The sequence below is a fragment of the Tamandua tetradactyla genome, chromosome 14 (genome assembly GCF_023851605.1).
Source record: "Tamandua tetradactyla isolate mTamTet1 chromosome 14, mTamTet1.pri, whole genome shotgun sequence".
NCBI classification, from domain to species: domain Eukaryota; kingdom Metazoa; phylum Chordata; class Mammalia; order Pilosa; family Myrmecophagidae; genus Tamandua; species Tamandua tetradactyla.
Window position 1 is genome coordinate 54381887 of NC_135340.1, and position 19098 is coordinate 54400984.

The following is a 19098-nucleotide window of genomic DNA, read 5'->3' on the forward strand; positions in this document are numbered from 1 at the left end:
CATGGCTACTGGAACTCAGCACTACATTTTCAGGCAATTCCCTCCATCCTCTCCACTACATCTTGAACAACAAGGTGATATCTATTTAATGCGTAAGAATAACCTCCAGGATAACCTCTCGACTCTGCAATCTCTCAGCCATTGACACTTTGTCTCATTTTACTCTTCCCCCTTTTGGTCGAGAAGTTTCTCTCAATCCCTTGATGTTAATTCTCAGCTCATTTAGGGTTTTTCTCAGTCCCTTGATGCTGAGTCTCAGCTCATTCCAGGATCTCTGTTCCATGTTGCCAGGAAGGTCCACACCCCTGGGAGTCATGTCCCATGCAGAGAGGGGGAGGGTGGTGAGACTGCTCGTCGTGTTGGCTGGAGAGAGGGGCCACATCTGAGCAACAAAAGAGGCTCTCTTGGGGGTGACTCTTAGGCCTAAATTTAAGTAGACTTGACCTATCCTTTGTGGGTTTAAGTTTCATGTGAACAAACCCCAAGCCTGGGGGCTCAGCCTATTGCTCAAAGCAGCCTTTTGATGTTCATTTTGACTTGATTTTATTTTGTTAAAACAATAAGGAGCAAGGACTCAGTACAATCCACACACCTGCAGACCTGATGTCATTTTATATTTTGGAAATGCCCCTTTCCATCTTTGGGGCATATCACTAGCAAAAAGTTAGGTTCTTCTCTATGTCTATTGTAATTGCTCTGTAGTCCTAGCAAATTGCACTCAAGAGTGAACTATGGCATCCATTTATCCCTTATCTAATACAAAACCTGTGGAGTAAGACACTAATCACAATACATCCACAGGCCAACCATTATCTGCCTTCAATCACTTGTGTAATTTCCTTTCCTCCAATACCCTCATATGCTCCAGTCACACCGGACTACTCCCCCCAAATTCTGGTACCTTCCCAACTCTGTGACTTTTTTACATCTGGCTTCTTTAGCCTGAAATCACCTTCTTTCTGATGGTTAAAATTCTATCTAAGTCTAATTCTGATGTCATTGTCTGTGCAAAGCCTTCCTCAAGTGACTCATTTAGAAATAAAGTTTTTTCTTCTTCCAATTCTGAACTCTGTTTATCATTTATTTTTTATTCTTGTTACTAATATCAGAGTTCATTTGACAGTTATTTGTGATTGTATATGTCTCCTTACCTACCCATTCTATAGTCAAACAGCATGCTTAACTGATATTTGCATCTGCTGAGCACAATGTCTTGCTCATAGTTGGTATGAAAAAAAAAAGAGTTGGATTTAAAGAGAAAATAGCATGAATGTAAGCTAAAAAACTTCCTTCTACCAATCTAAGACTTAATGTAAACCCCAGTTAACAGTGAATGAAAATTTGCTTCTCATTCCTTGGGACAGTTTTAGGATGCCCAACTTCCCAGTAAGTTTAGAATCATAGCTCCCAAAGGTAATTTGGAGTTCTAAGAGAAGCCAGCTTATAGATGATAGAATGTCTGTTCAAGATGAAGCCTTCCCCATGAGGTACTGTACTTGGATGGCCAACTGGGCAAGTTACACAACTCAGTGTCTAAAACGTCATCATTAACTATGGATTCTCTGAATTTCATTTAGCATTACACTATTTTTGTATACTGGTGTGATTTAAGATTTTTCTGGGTTTCAATACTCAACATTCACAACACATACAACACTAGACAGCTGAACCTTTCCAAACACCTTTGTATTGCATAGAAAATAGAGTGGCTTATTTTCTATTTGCAAAGTACAGACTCAGTTGCTTGATGCTACAGGAATGAATCCCCAAAGACCCAGAGACAATGAAAGCCATCTGTAGTGAGTTAAAAGCTCTATGTGACTACTAGAATACCAGGGGTGAAGGGGGTGGGGTCCCAACTGAGGAAATAACTTTGGGTAAGGGTAAAAATAGTGATGATATGAAACATTTTATCTGATATTCATCTGGCTAACACTATACCAACTGCACAGGGACGATGCCTATTTCTACAGTACCCCTAAAAGTCAAGACCCTATAGTTGATTCTGTAAATATAAGATAAACCCATAACATGACATTTAGTGATATACCTTATCCTCCCCTCTTTATAATGCTTGACTTCTGCCTGTGGCACACTAAAACTTCCTGGCTCTGGAAATAAGGCAGTTTTTCTTTATCCCCTATCTATAAGCACTATTCAGATAGCATGTGAAATTTTGAATACAGAAATTTTTTTGGAAGAAGATGTGATATATAAACAAGAAATTTAAATTAAAGTCAGATTCTTATTTACCCAAGAGAAGAAGGAGGCTATTAATCACTTAAGAAAATACTGAACAATTAAACTGCCCACAACTAGTGTTTCTCACAGAATGGAAACCTGGCTCATACAGAAATATGTGATTTTTTACTGTTTTCTAGTTCTTCTGAGTCCCCCCAAAGAGACAAACAAACAGAAAGCTGGGACTAATGTACAGAACAAAGAAAACAAAAAGGCTGCTGGATAAAAGAGCGATGTTGACATGCTCGAAAGCTACACAACAGAACTTAATGGCCCCGTGAGAGCTTTTAACTCCTGTTTTATTGGAAATTTTCTTTTCCTGACATACAGGGTACAAGATGTCAAAGGAAAATGAGAATCCTGGAGGAAAAACAACAACAACAACAACTCACAAAAACTCTGAGAATCAAGAAGCAAGGCAAAGGTCAAAGCATCTTTTAAAAGAAAAGATCAAGTGTACGTAACAGAAAGCATTTCTATAGAAGGGCCTTTCTATAACTGAGTTCATGCACCAGGACATGTTTTATAGTTGAAACATGGCTCTAATGAATGTTTACAATAAATGTTTCCTTTATGAAAATGACTAGAAAACTCACAGTACTTTTTGAAAGGTAAAGAAATAGAGATCTATATAATCCTGCACTATTCGAAGATTCACAATGGTTACATTTTTAATAAATATACCAGACATTTACTTAACATTGTGGGCACTGTAATTTTAAGCCCACAAAATAGATTTGGAGGACTAACATCCCGGAATACACAATGTGGTTCATTTGACTGACTACTACTAAAACAAACAAAAAAAGAGTGAGTTTTTAGGAAATTTAATGTTGCAGGAGAAATGGATAATATAGGACTAAGGAAACTAGATAACATTTCATTTCCCCCTCCCCTCAGTAATACATACAAACAGTTGCAAATCTTTTTGGCTTCAGTATCCTAGATGCCTTTTATACAGATGGCTAAGGAATGTCTATGGTTATGAAATACAGGTTTTGGATTTGTTTTTCCCTAATTAAGAATTCCCCATAGAGAGCAGAATCTATATTCAGATGCTTGTCTTATTTGAAAAGACTACCCATTAGATCTACCTCCCGAAATTAACTGCTAGATTAGTCAGATGGGAATTGACCCCAGTGGGTAGGATTTTCAGCATTTATCCTGAACAAAACTCCTTATCATACTTCGAATTACTTATTTTAGTAATATTTAATGAGTACCTAGAGATATATAATACATAGAACAAGGGACTTTAAAAAGTGATCTACATTGCCCTTTACCTGCCAGCACTAGCTTAATGTTTGGTTACTCACAGTTCCCCGTTACTTCCCTTTAATCAACTTTTAGGACTCTATAATATACTGATATGGTTTTGGAAAAACAGGATCATCATCTCCCCTACAAAATATTTAACATATTGCTTTTCCTGTCATTCTCAGCAGCTGCTGAGAAGTGAGAAGTGAGAAGATCACTGCTTCATCTCTGGTGTCTGACTGTTCAGGACAAAGCAAGTGCACTTTTATCTAAAAAGAGGCTCCAATGCAGGAATGTTACTTTTCTTATTTTGGCTGTTGGCATCATTCAGTTTGAACAAAACATTAGAAACGCAAGCGGTCCTTTTATTTTGAATTGTTGCTCTTAGGGCCTTTAATGTAGCCAGGATTTACATCAAACACGATGAATTAATCACCTTCCTTACTGTGCCTTATTGTCACATAAACATTTTTTCATCATTTAGAAATAGGTGACCTACTCATAACACAAACCAGATAGTTTGGCCTGTGAACAGCACCCAAAGGCCTAAACACTGCATGAAACCTAAGACTTCCTGATAAAACTGACCTCAAATAGCATTTGTTATGTCTCTTGCTAAGAGAAGTTGCCAGAGATAATTAAAAGGTGTCTGCCACTGAATTCAGACAATTCATTACAAAATTCAGCAAGCTGGCCTGTGGCTTGTAAAGAGCCTAAAACTGCTTCCTTATTGCTGTCAAAGCCTCATTCATTCTGCTCCAATGTGATCCCTATATCTTTATTCTTACATAGGGATGATTATGATCTAATTTTATTTATTACAAATCATTCTCTATTAGCAAGGTTGGAATATGAAGCCTTAAAAATATAAAACTTATGGATAACATGAGACTATTTATACATTCTTGAAATCTAGGTGCTAGGTGCTTTAGCCTCTTGACCAATGGCTTTCCAACTTTGTTGAACTACAGACTTTTACTCGGGTGGTTACTGATAATTTGTCCTCATTTTCACTCTCCTGTTTCTATGTTCATGACCTCCTCTTTTACAAATAATAAGCCACTTCTCAGATAACAAGAAAGTGGAGAGGGCTTCAATAAAGTAATTAAAGAAACAAAAGCTTCTTTGCACAACAAGACACAGCTGTATCTTTCACCACTAACCCAGAGGTTGTCAATCTTGGCTGCACTTAGAACCTCCTCTGGAGTTTTTAAACATCCTGATATTCAGATCTCATTTTCGATTAATCACATAGGAATCTCTGGGGATAGGACCAGGCATCAGTATTTTAAAAAAATTCTCTGAGTGATTGCAATATGTGATCACATTAAGAACTACTACACTAACTCAGATTGACTAGCTCTCCAGTTTTCACACAGAAAACCAATTCTAAATCTTGTTTTCCACAAAGAATTTCAGAGGAATTTCCAAGAAGATTCCTAGGCTCTGACCTACTTTAAAATTAGGAACTTCTTTCCCAGTAAAGGAAGAGAGTAAGAGGGTATTCTATTTCACTGGTATAGACAGAAGTCCTTTGCATATTCCAGTATCTTCCAGCAGCTGCTTCAGCTCCCTTTATAAACTATAAAATCACATACAGGGGTTTTGGGGTTCTCATTAAACAGGACTGACATTAGTTGTAGACATCTGATGCCTATTAAGTGTCAAGCTGTCCTAGGTTCCCAAGGTCTTTCTCTCCTACCTCCAGCAGGTCTATCATCCTGGTCATCTGGGAGTAGATAAGGACCCTATGTCCTTGGGACTTGAGCCGAGTCAGCAGGACATCAAGGGCATACAGCTTTCCACTGTCAGTGATGAGGCTCTCCTTGCCTGGGGAGAAGATAAAGGGGGTGGGTGGGGGAGAGAAGCATATTTAATGCAAGCAGCAAAATCACTGACTATAAAGTTGTATGCAGCCAACTTTGTATGCTACAACCAGTATGCTTGTCACCTACCACGAGAGCACGAAAGTGCTCTAGAGCAAAGTACTATTAAACCATAACTCCAGTATGCTCTGGGAAGAAATATCCTGAAAGAGGGAAGGTTCCCTCCCAACTGACAGCTCCTAATCAGGCATCTGCTGCTAAGGCATTTCAAAGCCTCCCTGTACTCTACATCCTTACCCAGGGAATAATACCAGGTATATGTTGCTATTTCACTCTAAGGGTGACATCAATATCATATATGCTGTAAATTACCTGAGAAATCTATTTATTCTGGTTTTGTGATTAAATAGTTTTCCTCTTGAAAGCAAGAGAATGTACAGAAACAAGGACTGTAATTGCCTGCCATTGGAGACATTGAAAACACCAAAAAATGCAACTGAACATACCCACCTCCATTCTTTTTTTTTTTAAACGAAAACACCTTCTCCTGGATGATTTCAAATTGACTGGTAAATGCCTATTCCAAGGAATCCATAAGGGCTTCTTTGGTTTTTCAAAAATAATGACTTTGGGTCTCTGAAATGAAGCTGCTTTCATTCACTAACCTGTGCCTTCTCCTTTCTCTTTCCATTTTTTTTTTTTCAAAGTATTTCAGCCAGAGATCTTTAAAGAACACTTACACACAGATTTTCATCTCCTCTCCATTCACTATCATTCAACTCCCATCATACTTCAGGAAGTAGAGTTTCCTGTTTGCAGACTGGGTTCATAAACACATCTTGAACAATTGCTGCCATTAAGAGGGGAAGAGATGAGGCTTAAGGGGCAGGGGGACTTTCAAGTATGTGTGGAAGTGGTGGTGGGACACAAAAAGGGATAGAGAGAGGATACAGATAACAACTAAAAGTAAAAAAGAAAATCATTAAGAAGGATACACTATCATCTTTAGTTTCTGTGTTTGAACTCATGGCTTTTGTTGAGAGCAATTCAAGAGTTCTCAATGGTCATTTCTCTGGTCTCACCACTATTTGCCAAGTGCACAATTATTATATAAACTGAACTAGAACGGATGTGCTGACAACACCATCACAAATCATCAGCCACTATGTTTTTGCTACAAAGCCATAGGTCTTGGATGTTTACTCCCTTGCAGCCTGATTTTTCCCACCTTAGGAATGCTGCCAGGCCACATCTCTCCCTTTACAACCCCCTCCTCCCTGATGCTGTGGCACACACCTTTGTTCAGCCTCTTTGTTTGGTCCTGTTTAGATTACTGAAATGCTCTTCTTTTTGTGGGTCTTGTTACCAACACAATCAAATGACTGCAGCTGGGACGGATAGACTGCTAAGCCCTCTGTCTGGCACCAGACTAGGGAGGCTGAATAAATACCAAGTCTGATCAGGCAGCAACAATTTCATAAAAGCTTCAAAGTTTTCTTCCTGTCACAATTCCCTTTTCCTTCAATTGGATTTCCTGGGGTTCTCCAATTTTGATAGCTCCAAAGAGCTTTCAACCAAGTTTAGACAATGAGTTTCTTACTTTTTAAATTAAAAGGACAGGAAAGTGAAAAAACAAACAAACAAACAAAAATACCCATATAATTTTTAGCCATTGAGTGAGAGTGAGCAAGCTAAGTTCATCAGATATCTGCAGCCTGTTTATCTTTCCTCTCGATTCAGACATAACTCCTTCAGCACAAATATTTAAGCATAAACAAACCTGTCTTGTGTGTGTGTGAATTTTGAGAAGCTTCAATTCATCTTACAATCATGATTCAATGGTTTTCATACCCTCTGGCCTCCCATATCCATTGTGCATCTAACCAGAATGAACATATGCTCAGGGTTAGGAAAATGTACAGATAAAGATAACTTATAAGGACTGAACTCTGATGTGTCTGAGGGAAACAAGAAGTGATAGCTGGTGCTGAATAATTATCATGTAGATGGTGAATGTACATGGACTTGACTTCCTTGGACTGCCCTTAGCCTAAAATTCCTGAAGGAAAGGCCTAAGGAGAAAGAGACTTCAGCAATAGTCTTAAAACACTTAAGCAAATAGATTTCTCTATACATGCTGTTGTCTTCTGGGCCTGGTATTTATTATCCAATTTTTTAAGACCTACCAAAGTTGCACTGGACAAGAGCACTACCTTGTGTTAAGCAGGGCACAGAACCAGGAAAAGCACAATTTCCTAGAGATCAGGCTGATTCTGCCATGTCAAACATGTGCCAAGCCCCTTTCTTAAAACCAAAGCTCAAAAAATGCTGAAATCAACAAACTTATCCCACTATGAGAAATAATCCATACAATATTATGGTATTTTTTACTTAGATACATCTTCTGACTGACCACAATGTAATATCCTGTTTAGAAACAAACAAAATAAAGTAGTCCAAAGCAGTAAAATTAGGATAACAGATTAAATAATATCTCCCTTTTCCAAGTTATTCAGGGAGGGGGATGGAGCTTTGAAGGGATTGTATACTATTTTCCTGGTGAAATCAATGTTAGATATTGCTTTTGGAAAAGTTCTATTAGCCATACACAGGATGGTGATGCCAGAAAGGGAGCTAATTAGAAATCATTAAAGAACTAAAGATGATTGACCTGATTAAAAGCAGTTGTAGGCGGGCCATGGTGGCTCAGCAGGCAGAGTTCTTGCCTGCCATGCCAGAGACCCAGGTTCGATTCCCGGTGCCTGCCCATGCAAAAAAAAAAAAAAAAAAAAATTAAAGCAGTCTCTTTCAAGGTGTTAAACGCAAAAGATTTTGGACAGTCTTTCCAGGAATATAATGGAAGCAACCCTTCCCAGGGAAACAGAAAATGTAAAAGTACAGAGCAAAGAGGGATAAACTAAGGGTTCCAGACCCCCACCTCATCTGAGCCAGTCTACAGAGCACAATGGGGTGAGTGAGGAGCTGGTTGGTTCTCACAGTAAACAGCCAGCGAGGCTGTAGCTTTTTATCGATGCTAAAAGAACTCAGACGCTTCCTGCTATTTAAACAAAGTCCATTTTTCTTTCAAAGAACAGGAAAAGCCACAAGAGATTCCCACAGCGCTAGCAATAAGCCAGCTAATCCTGTACTGGGAAATGAGGAGCAAAAATGAAGAAGTGAGAAAGAAGAAATAAGGTGCTATACTCGCTTCTTTCACTTCCTGTCTGGGCTTCTGTGGTTTCCATACCTGCTGGATTCTACCCTTATATTCCCACTAGAATTCAGGTCTGCTTTACACTTGGGTTTTCCCTTATTTTCAAACAAAACCTACTGCTTTTCTTGCGTTCTGGGTCAGCTTATGAGACCATATACAATATCGTTCTCACCTACCCAAAAAGGTATTTCCCAGTTCAAAATACTTCTACGGATATTAACAGGCTGACCCAAAGTTCCTCGACATTTCATAAAATTAACAATAAATGGAAAAATCAGGCCTTAAATACTGAGACATAGCAGAATCTCCCTTCTGAATGCTTAATGGAGCTCTTATTTACTTCTATCATGTGCCAATAAGATGAATATAATCTAGGTATCAGAGTTTGGACAACCAAAGCTAACAGTATAGTCCTAAGCTACGGGTCTTCAGTTTGTCAGCAATTGTAAGCAAAGAACATGAGCCTATCAACCATCTTTGTAAAGTCTCCTTAAAAAGTAGTCTCACCAAAAAAAAAAAAAAAAAGTAGTCTCACTAAAGCAAAGAGGAAAACCTAATTTTCTTTCAATCCTCGACCTTGACCCTAAAAGGTCTGGGAATCCGTTAGCATTCTGGCACAAAACATTGTTTTTCTTCTTGTTATCATTCAGATCTCTAGTGCTTCGTGCAGGACACTGTTTACGTTACTTAAACTAGGCTTTCTGTAGAATGACGCCACTCTCATTTATTGCACTGGCTATGAGACAAGACAACCATAACTTACTCAACCAGCTGAACCTTTCCTAAAAAGTTTACTTCTGGCCCTTGCATCGTGAGCTCAATAATGCCATCCTGACCAAAAGGGAGAAAAGAAGTGTAACAAATAAGGTATTAGTGGTTGAGAGAAGTCAAACAGAGTCTAGAGGCTACTCTGGAAGTCACTCTTAGGCAAGCTGCAATTAGTCATTGCTACCTATCACAGCTTGCCAACCCCCAACCAAAACCATTCCTACCAATGCTAAAGAACACCTAGGGGGGCGGGCCACGGTGGCTCAGCAGGCAAGAATGCTCGCCTGCCATGCCAGAGGACCCGGGTTCGATTCCTGGTGCCTGCCCATGTTAAAAAAAAAAAAAAGACACCTAGGGTGTTATATAAGATTCTACAATGCTTCCATGTACTAGGGTAACCTTCCAAAAACCTACAACCACCAGATGGGTGCCTGGATCAGATAAGTCCTGAAATGCAGAGGCCAGTCTCTCCAGAACATCAACTAGTTCCATGTCCCTATCCCATAATATCCACAGCCCCTTCCAACATGAAAAAGTTAGAATGGGCATAACCCAAATACTCCTAAAGAGTGGGAGAAAGATCAAAGGTGATGATGGAGTTATACAGAGAAGGTAGGGTTTAACAAATGAGTATGACTGCTGAATCATTATATTGATATTTCTTTAATCGCCAGTGTCTTAAAGCAGCTAGAAGTAAAAACCTAAAATTGCAGAATTGTAACCTATACCAAATTCAGAAATCTGTTCTATAACTAATTGTTGCTACGTGCTTTGAAATTAAAAAAAAAAAAAAAAAAAAAAGGCAATGCAGCAGTTTAGGAAATATTTTCATGTGCTAGATTAAAAAAAAGGAAACAAAATTGTGTGCATATTTTAATTTTATTTACATTAACATAGATCAAAAAAATAATTAAAAATTAAAGACATTAATCGTATTTATTAATTCTATTCAAGTTGTTGGCTTATAATTGATTTCTTCCTGTCTCCCAAATATTCTGTTACTACGTTAAATTTTTCAACAAGTTTTTAAAAATGCAAAAGAAAAAAATGGCATTCCTTTCTCAGCTGTAGGCTTTTCAAACAGTGTTTAAGCACAAATTTGGAACATACTTCTCTCTCTACCAAGTCACAAGTTACTTAAACATTCTTACCTATATGATACCAAGTGAGGAAAAAAAGGGAAGGACCAAAAGAGGAAATATACGCTGTAAGAACTTTGAATTCTAAATATCTGAAACCACTACATGAATATTTCATTGGTTCGCCCCTTGACAAAGCTGGGAACATATTCCAAGAAGATGGAGGACTTACCTGGAATCCTGATGAAAGACCAGCCATTTTGAGGTCTGATGCTCCACAGTCCTCCAGGTGGCTCTGGGAAGAAATGGGACCGTCGATTTAGCCAGTCTGCAGCCAATTCAGGGGTTCCATTCAACAAACACTGTTTGGCTGCCAGACTCCCTCCTTCCTTAAGCACTCGCCGCTCATATTCTGCACTTCGGTCATTGCAATAAGAATCCAACGGCACTGCGGTGACCTGCAGTGAAAGGAAGGTACACACACTCTTTCACATTTTTACATACATTAAGACTTTTGGGAAACTCATTCTGAAATCAGATTAGTATGGCTAATACTTGGGTCAGTGGTTTTAACTACACTGTCTGACAGTGAGCTTCCCCCAGGTTGTAAGTTAACCTCCTATAACATGAACTGACAAAAAACCAAAGCGAAGATCCAAAGAGAGCAGGAGTTTGCAGATAAACTAGGAAGTCAGGTTAGGAATAATTCTACCTATCGACCCTTCTGTCATCTATCCTCAACATTAGATATTGCTTTTGGAAAAGTTCTATTAGCCACAACAGGATGGTGATGAAGAAAGGAAGCTAATTAGAAATCATTATAGAACCAAACACAATTGGCCTGATGCTATTAAAGCTATTTTTAATGCTTTTATGGCAAAGCTCCCAAGTTGTCAACACTTTTTTCTCCTATTCCTTGCCCAGACTGATGAGTGACAAATCTAATGGTAAGAAAAGGAAGATAAGAGAACCTTCGTTTAAGGTCATAAACTTGGGGGTTGTGGTGGTAAGGACAAGGGAGCAATTGCCAGATAGCAGCAGATTGATTTCCTGGCCAGGGCAAAGACTGAATAAATTCTTATCTTGCCACAAGAACGCTAACAACACTCAAACATTGCCCGTTCCTACCCAGTGGAGTAGAATGTTTCTAAATTCTGCCAATTTAGAAACATAGGCTTTATTCTTCTTCAGCTATCTAGGTTTATCTCTACTCTAATAAGGAGCTGTGTATTTAGATGGCTGTGAATCATCTGATAAGATGACAAGGCTACCTTTTGTTACAATTTGGAGGCTGTGATTATCTGGCAAGCCCAGGTTGATAAAAAGGCTAAAAAGCCCATTATAAGCAGTAAATTGCTTAGAAGAACCTTGGAGCAAGACCAAGAGATGGGGAGAAAGTGGGTACAAGGAGTAAGGCCAGAAGTATGGGAGAGATCAGAACGAGAAACACTGCTGTACAATTCCTAGCCAGGTACTTCTATTATTTCTCAGAAGTTAGGCATATAGGAAAATCCTTACTGCCTGCTATTAATTTTTCTATTTTTATGCTGATCAATGTTTAGGGCAAGGGTTCTCAAGTTTCTGTTTGCACTAGAACCTCTTTTGGAGTTGGTAAAAAAAATGTAGATTTAGATACAGAAGGTGTGAGGAGCCAACAGATCTAGGTTTTAATAAGCACGCTGGGACCTTAAGCCACACCTTCAGAAATATTGCCTTAGGGTGTATAAACAGTCAGCTGTCTATGGAGACTCTGAGACTGCAGGCGCTTCTCAGGAACAGAGGATACCAAGACCAGAGAAACAGCATCATTTCAGCAATATCCAGAGAATAAACTCTGGTTGCAGGTGAAGTTAAATTGGATTTGCTAGGGAGTAGTGCCATCTGTGGCCCAGATGCAAAACTACAGAAGGTCATAGCAAACAGGGCCTATGGAGCTCTACAAACCAGCCAGGTATACCATAATCAGTCTACTCAGATAGTACTAGATTTCAGTAACTCATATCATCTTTATACCATCCAAAAGGAGTGTGCGCTATTGCTTCCAAGGTACTCATTTTCCCCACTGAAACTTGAGCATAGGCAAAAAAAAGAATGACATACAAAAGAGGTGGATAAAAATTGGGTCTCTTCCTGTTATGATTTGACCTGGCAATAACCCAGCAGATCTTAGGACAGAGCAGACACCTCATATCTGTGATGTGATTCCCCAAATCTCACAATCAGCAGCTATACATCCATAAAACTATTTTAAGAAATAGTGGTCTAGACTACAGAAGTATGGCTAGTTCTATATCTCAAATAGCATGTATGCTTTGATGAGACCCATACTAACCAATTTCACACTCAAAGATAACTGCTCTGATGTCTTATTTTCCTGGGTGAGAAAAGCAAAACTGGTATTGAAATTTTTCATACACATAAAGATTATGGACCCATACTTCTAAGATCAAAAAGTCAAAAAGCTAGAAATATAGCATGAGAAGTTAGGGGAGAACAGAAACACACAAAATGTTTTTCTTGCCTGTGATTCATTTCTAGGCACTCCTTGGTTTAAAAACAAAACAATTCTTTCCAGCTTTAAACTTTCACCTATTTTTCAATTTTCATTTTCCTGATATCCTTTCAAGTCCAGGGTTGAATACTGAGGGGTTTGCAAGGCTCAGTTCTTAGTGAAATATTTTTTAATGTTTTGATAAGCGTCTTTGGCCAAGAGCCATGGATCAAGATATATACAGAATCATAGAATGTCATGTAGTAAAGTACGTAAGCAGTGAACTCATGAGGCCCTAAAGGGGGCAAAAAGTCCATTTTACTTAGAATAAATCCTGTTTTCCAAGCCAACTCTGTCTTGGACTCTCCACCCACTCTGCTAACCACAAGTGGCCTTGCTTGGTGCTCAGAAGCAGGGGGAGATGAAGCATGACATACCATTATTCCCTCCCCACAAATGGAAATACATATTCCTTTTAGTACCTACCACATGAGCTAACCCGTTTTTTGCTTCATTAACCTTCTGCCTTATAGTACCTTAATGTGTTGGCCTCCTAAAGCATTTAGCGCGTCCTTCCTGACAACATGTGTATTCCTGCTCTAGCTCTAGGAAGCGTAACTGCTCCTAGCATTTCAGTTTTTTTTTTGCAAGATGAATTCCAAGGATCTTAGTTTACTAATCCTTCAGAGTTATTTCCTCAGCTAATGAGAAAACAGACCCTAAATTCCTTCCTTAGTCGTACAATTCTTCCTGAATTGACCTTAAGTTTTCATAACACGTGCCGGGGAAATCAATTTGTTTTTAAATTCAAGGCCAGGGTTGAGGCTTCAAAGGAAATCAGTTTTTTTTCTCTCTCACAGATGGGTTAGAAAATAAAATAATTAAGGCATTTCATGAAATGCTGCCTTATTCATATGACAGCCTGATCTGGAAGGTGAGAGCCTATGTATGTGTATTTGAAATATTCACAAACGTTAAAAACTTCCTCCTATCCTAATAACCATGGTGTAATAAACCTAATTTCCAGGTTTAGCAAATGCTCTGGGAAGAAACTCTACTAAAATCAATATGGGGGGCGGGGCTGAGACGAAAAGGAGCCCGTCAGACTCTTGCTCCTTTGTCTGCCATCCTACATTTGTGGCTATTAAAGTCTTTCTCAAACTACAATTCATTGTTCTTTAGGCAAATAGCACCAGTCATAATAATTTAGACTTATGGTTTCTCTGGAAACAATACTGATGCAGTATATTTGGGGTATATGCATAGTAAGTACGTTGGGAGAATAGGATTGCTCTTGAGAGTAGGTAGTTAGAGATTTTGGGAGGTTCACAATCTCTACATACAAAATCCAAATACTCTGGATACCCAATATAAACTAAACAAAGTTGACAGTGGAAAGAGGATCAATTTCATGCAGCATAGTATTAGCAGAAAGAATTCTAGGTAGATAGGTGTCAATGGGACTCAGTACCATCATGTCATTTCTATTCATCATCTCTTTTTGGATCCTCTGACACACTGTCCTTTGATCAACCTAATAAAGTGAGGATGCAAACTGATACACAATGATAGAAGATTATCACTAAGGAAGATTCAGAAAGTTCCTCCTACTTTGAAGAGAATTGTGAAAACAGCAGACTTGCTGGGATGAGTTGAGGAAACAAGAGAAAAACACAAAAGGGTAAGTAAAGGCTGAAGTAAAGTTGTCCCTGAGAACAAAAGGAAACTAACAAGGTGGGAAAACAGAATCTCCTGCTTTGTTTTAACAACAGTCTGGAGGTTATTCTGCCCCTCTCCCTTCATTCATTTCTTTGTGACACAAAAAAAGAGCTTTTGTTTGACTCTGACCAATGAGGACAGGGTAGAAAATGTAAACAAAATAAACAACCCCAGTGTGCCAAGGAGAGCTTTTGCAGAGATGACCTTGGCATTCACAGGAGTGCCCTGTTTCAATAAACAGAGTACTAGGAAAGATCAGATAGCTGGTCAAAATGGAAATCACAATATAAAGTTCTCTCAAATATGATTAAGATTGCTGAATGGTGAAAAAGATGCAACAGTCACTGTTCAGATGGAACACGCTTGGGAACTACAGTCTAGGCATGGCTACACAGGAAAACAAGAAAATGCCAGACTGAAAAGTTTCTTGATGCTGGAGTGTCATGTTTCCTTTTGTTATTTGGAGGCTGTACTGAGGCGATAAGGCCAGATCAAATCCCCCACCCCATCTGGCCCCCTCCTATGAGAAACCCTCAAAAACCTCAATGCAGGTGACAAACGGCTCCCTCTCCTTTTCAAACATTCAACTGCCCCTGACCCTGTTGTTGGGTGATAATCTATCTGACATATGGCTTATTTCCATTATAGTTCAGAGCCCCTGACTGAGAAAAACTACACAGGAGAGATGTGGTCAGGGAAGAAGCCCCTTTATCTACCACACAAGTATGCCTGAATCAAAAGGGCTGCCTTGGGAAGGCCAGAACAGTGAATGCTCTCCCTTTTTAAATGAGGATTTAAATGGTTCTTAAGTTCCAAATAACTTAAAAGAGCTCTGTTAAAGAAACAGATTCCTTGAAAATTGGTTAATTTCTTCAAATCACATCTATTTTGTCTCTTCCTTCATATGACACTTACTCGTGGACTGGCCACACACAAAAAAGATGGCAGCTCAGTGAGTAGGCAGCAACGAAGCGAGGAGGTAGCTGATCTCCGCTGATGGATAACCTGGTCTGAGTAGCCACTCACTGCTTTACAGTGGCTGCTGAAAACAAGAGACTGAAAACAAATTTTCATGTTAGTGCCACTGAAAATTATATTTGATGTAAACAAGTAACCACTAATTAGAACAAGTATATAATACAGCCAAGGATTATGATAATTTCAAATATGGTTTACCTATGCACTCGAAAACAAATGCCATTTCTATCTTACCCTTTTCTGGAAGAGATACTCTCAATTATAAAAACTCACAATAAAACCTTCATTAGACAAAATAGTGTGTGTACATGTATGTGTATGTGAGAAAATTAAGTTTATTTATATTATACTGCAGATGCAAACTCATATCTTAAGTTAAAAAAAACAATGACCAATAATATTTCCTTCTAAAGGTGTCTTTAAGGCAGACCTGTTTAGCATCACATGTGTATGCTAATATAGTAGAATACAGTTCTAGCAAGGTTATTAGTTGTTTTATTTATTTGGTCACATCAATACAAGTGATCAGAAACAAGAACCAATACCTCTTTAGTTCTTCTACCTGAAGACCACGTTAAAAATACATATTTTTCATTTCTATTTCTGTATCAAAACTATTTTTCAGCAGATTTCACAGATTATATTAAGTTTCAGTTTACAGCTATTAATATAAAAGATTTTAAGAATTTCTTAGTGGGATTACAGTGTTCTTTGTCAGAGATGCAAACACTCCTACTTCAGTACATTAAGTACTTTCCCTCTATTTATTCTGTTTCCTTTTCAAGTGTTTCCTAATTTACCTTTGGATCTTCATTTTCTTATTCTTTCACTCATTTAACTGGTTTCTCAGATAAGGCAGATTATCTCCATAAATAATATGTGGTTGAAGATGATACATAGGGTAGTCTAATTCATGCATTGTTATAAGGTCAGGTTAATAAACCATAAGCAATACCAATCTCTTAAAGATTTCTTTAAGAGAAAGTATTAGTACATATTCTTAGTACATATTCTTCTCCTCTACTCACATGAACCTTTTCTTTTTCCTTTTTTTTTAAATTAGAGACATTGTGGTTTATGAAACAATCATGAAAAAATGCTGGATTCCCAAACACAACCCCACCACAAAAACCCTGCATTGGTGTGGAACATTTGTGATAATTTATGATAGCACATTTTTATAACTGCACTATTAATTAAAGCCCATGATTTAACTTAGGATTCACTGTTTATATAGTGTAGCTCCACGAAAAATATTTTTTTCTGTGACCATATATACAAACATTTCCCCTTTTAATGATATTCAGATATATATTTCAGTCCTGTTACCTGCATTCACAATGTCAAGCAACTATCGCTACCATCCAGTACCAAAACATTTCCATCATTCAAAACAGGAACCATGAACATTTTAGGCCTTAATTTCCCATTCTCTATCCACCTCAGCTCTCCTGCACCCCCCATCCCCTGGTAACGTATACTCTAGATTTTGACCCTATGAGTTTATTCTAACTGCTTCAAAAAGGTGAGAACATACAAAACTTATCCTTTTGCGTCTGGCTTATTTTACTCAATGTGATATCTTCAAGGTTCATCCACGTTGTCTCATATATCAGATACTCTTTTTTTCTTAAACAGTTATTTATTAACATACCATATAATCCATCCAAAGTATACAATCAATAGCTCATCAATCAAGTGTACCATCAGTAGTCATGCATTTACTACCACAAGCAATTCTCATTGCTAAAACAAACAAATAAAAAAATCCCCAGAACCCTTATATCCTTCTATTCTTGATGCTTAGCCTGTTTTGGTTTATTAAACGCTGCCGGAATGCAATATATTAGAAATGGGTTGGCTTTTATAATAGGAATTTACTAAGTTGAAAGTTTATAGTTCTAAGGCTACAAAAATGTCCAAACAAAGGCATCCAGGGGAAGGTACCTTAACTCAAGAAAGGCCGGTGACAGAGGACCCGGGTTCGGTTCCCGGTACCTGCCCATGTAAAAAAAAAAGAAAGGCCGTTGAGCCTGGAACACCTCCGTCAGGTGGGAAGGCACATGGCTGGTATCTGCTGGAGTCTTTGGTGTTTTGTTTCAAACAGCTTTTCCAAGGGCATTTTCTTTTTTCATCTCCAAAGGTCTCTGGCTGTGTGAGCTCTAATGCTTTTTCCAAAATGGTCCCCTCTTAAAGGATTCCAGTAAGCATCCCCACCTTGAATGGGTGGAGACACATCTCCAGGGAAACCACATAATCAAAAGGTCCCACCCACAAATTGGGTAGGTCACTTCTCCATGAAAACAACTTAATCAAAACATCCCACCCAGCAATACTGAATCAGGGATAAAGGACATGGCTTTTCTGGGGTACACAAAAATTTCAAAGCAGCACAGTACCTGTGTTAAAACTGATGAAAGAATAATACAATGTTACTGTTAACTATAGTTTTTAGTTTGCATTAATTGTATTTTTCCCATATATCACCCTATTAACACCTTGTAACAGTGACGTACATTTGTTCTAGCCCATTCAAGAACTTTCTTATATTTGAACAATTAACTACATTAATTGTCTACCACAGGTTATGCTATGTTATACAGTCCCAGGATTTATCGTCTAGCTTTCTGTCTAGTGGCATACACAACCCTAGACTTCTGCTTTCAACCACATTCACATTCAGCACTGTTAATTACACTTACAGTATTACTCCACCATCACCTCCATCAATTTATGAACACTTACAATCAATCTTATTAAACAATCTATACACCTCAAGCATCATCTGCCCATTCTCTACCCTCTTTCTATATTCTGGTCACCTATATTCTAGATTTTAGCTTCAGCGTTTGTTCATTAAAGGTTAGTTCATATTAGTGAAATCATACAATACCTGCCCTTTTGTGCCTGGATTATTTCCCAAGACATGATGTCTTCAAGGTTCATCCATGTCTTTGCATGCATCAGGACTTCAACCCTTTTTTTAAACAGCTGAATAATATTCTATTTTACATATATACCACATTTTCTTTATCCATTCATTGGCTCATAGACACTAGAGTTGCTTTTATCTTTTGGCAACTGAATAATGCCGCTATGATCATCAGTGTGCAGATATCTGACTGGGTCCGTGCTTTCAACTCTTCTGGGTATGTATTTAGTAGTGGAATTGCCACATCATATGGTAGTGCTATATGTAGATTTCTGAGGAACTGCCAAACTGTGTTTCACAGTGGCTGCACCACTTTACTTTGCCACCATCAATGACGAGTGTCAGTATTTATCTATATCCTCTCCAATACCTGTAGTTTTCTATCTTTCATTTAATACCAGCCATTCTAGTGGGTGTGAAATGACATCTCATTGTGGTTTTGATTTGCATTTCCCTAATCATTAGTGGTGTTGAACATCTTTTCATGTCCTTTTTAGCCATTTACATTTCCTCTTTGAAGAAATGTCTACTCAAGTCTTTTGCCCATTTTTAAATTGGGTTGCTTTTGTTTTAATTGTTGAGCTGTAGGATTT

The 19098-nt window shown here is 38.3% G+C and overlaps 1 protein-coding gene across 4 annotated transcripts in view; it reads right to left on the bottom strand.

The window, feature by feature from the left end:
• INO80 (INO80 complex ATPase subunit) overlaps positions 1-19098 on the bottom strand; it is a 208662-nt gene that overhangs the window by 36533 nt on the left and 153031 nt on the right. For all 4 annotated transcript variants that reach the window (XM_077127478.1, XM_077127477.1, XM_077127475.1 and 1 more), the window contains exons 25-27: positions 15511-15651; positions 10618-10843; positions 5201-5328 (exon numbers count right to left, since the gene is read on the bottom strand). In XM_077127478.1, coding sequence (XP_076983593.1) covers positions 5201-5328; positions 10618-10843; positions 15511-15651 — 495 coding nt within the window. The remainder of the gene's footprint in view (positions 1-5200; positions 5329-10617; positions 10844-15510; positions 15652-19098) is intronic.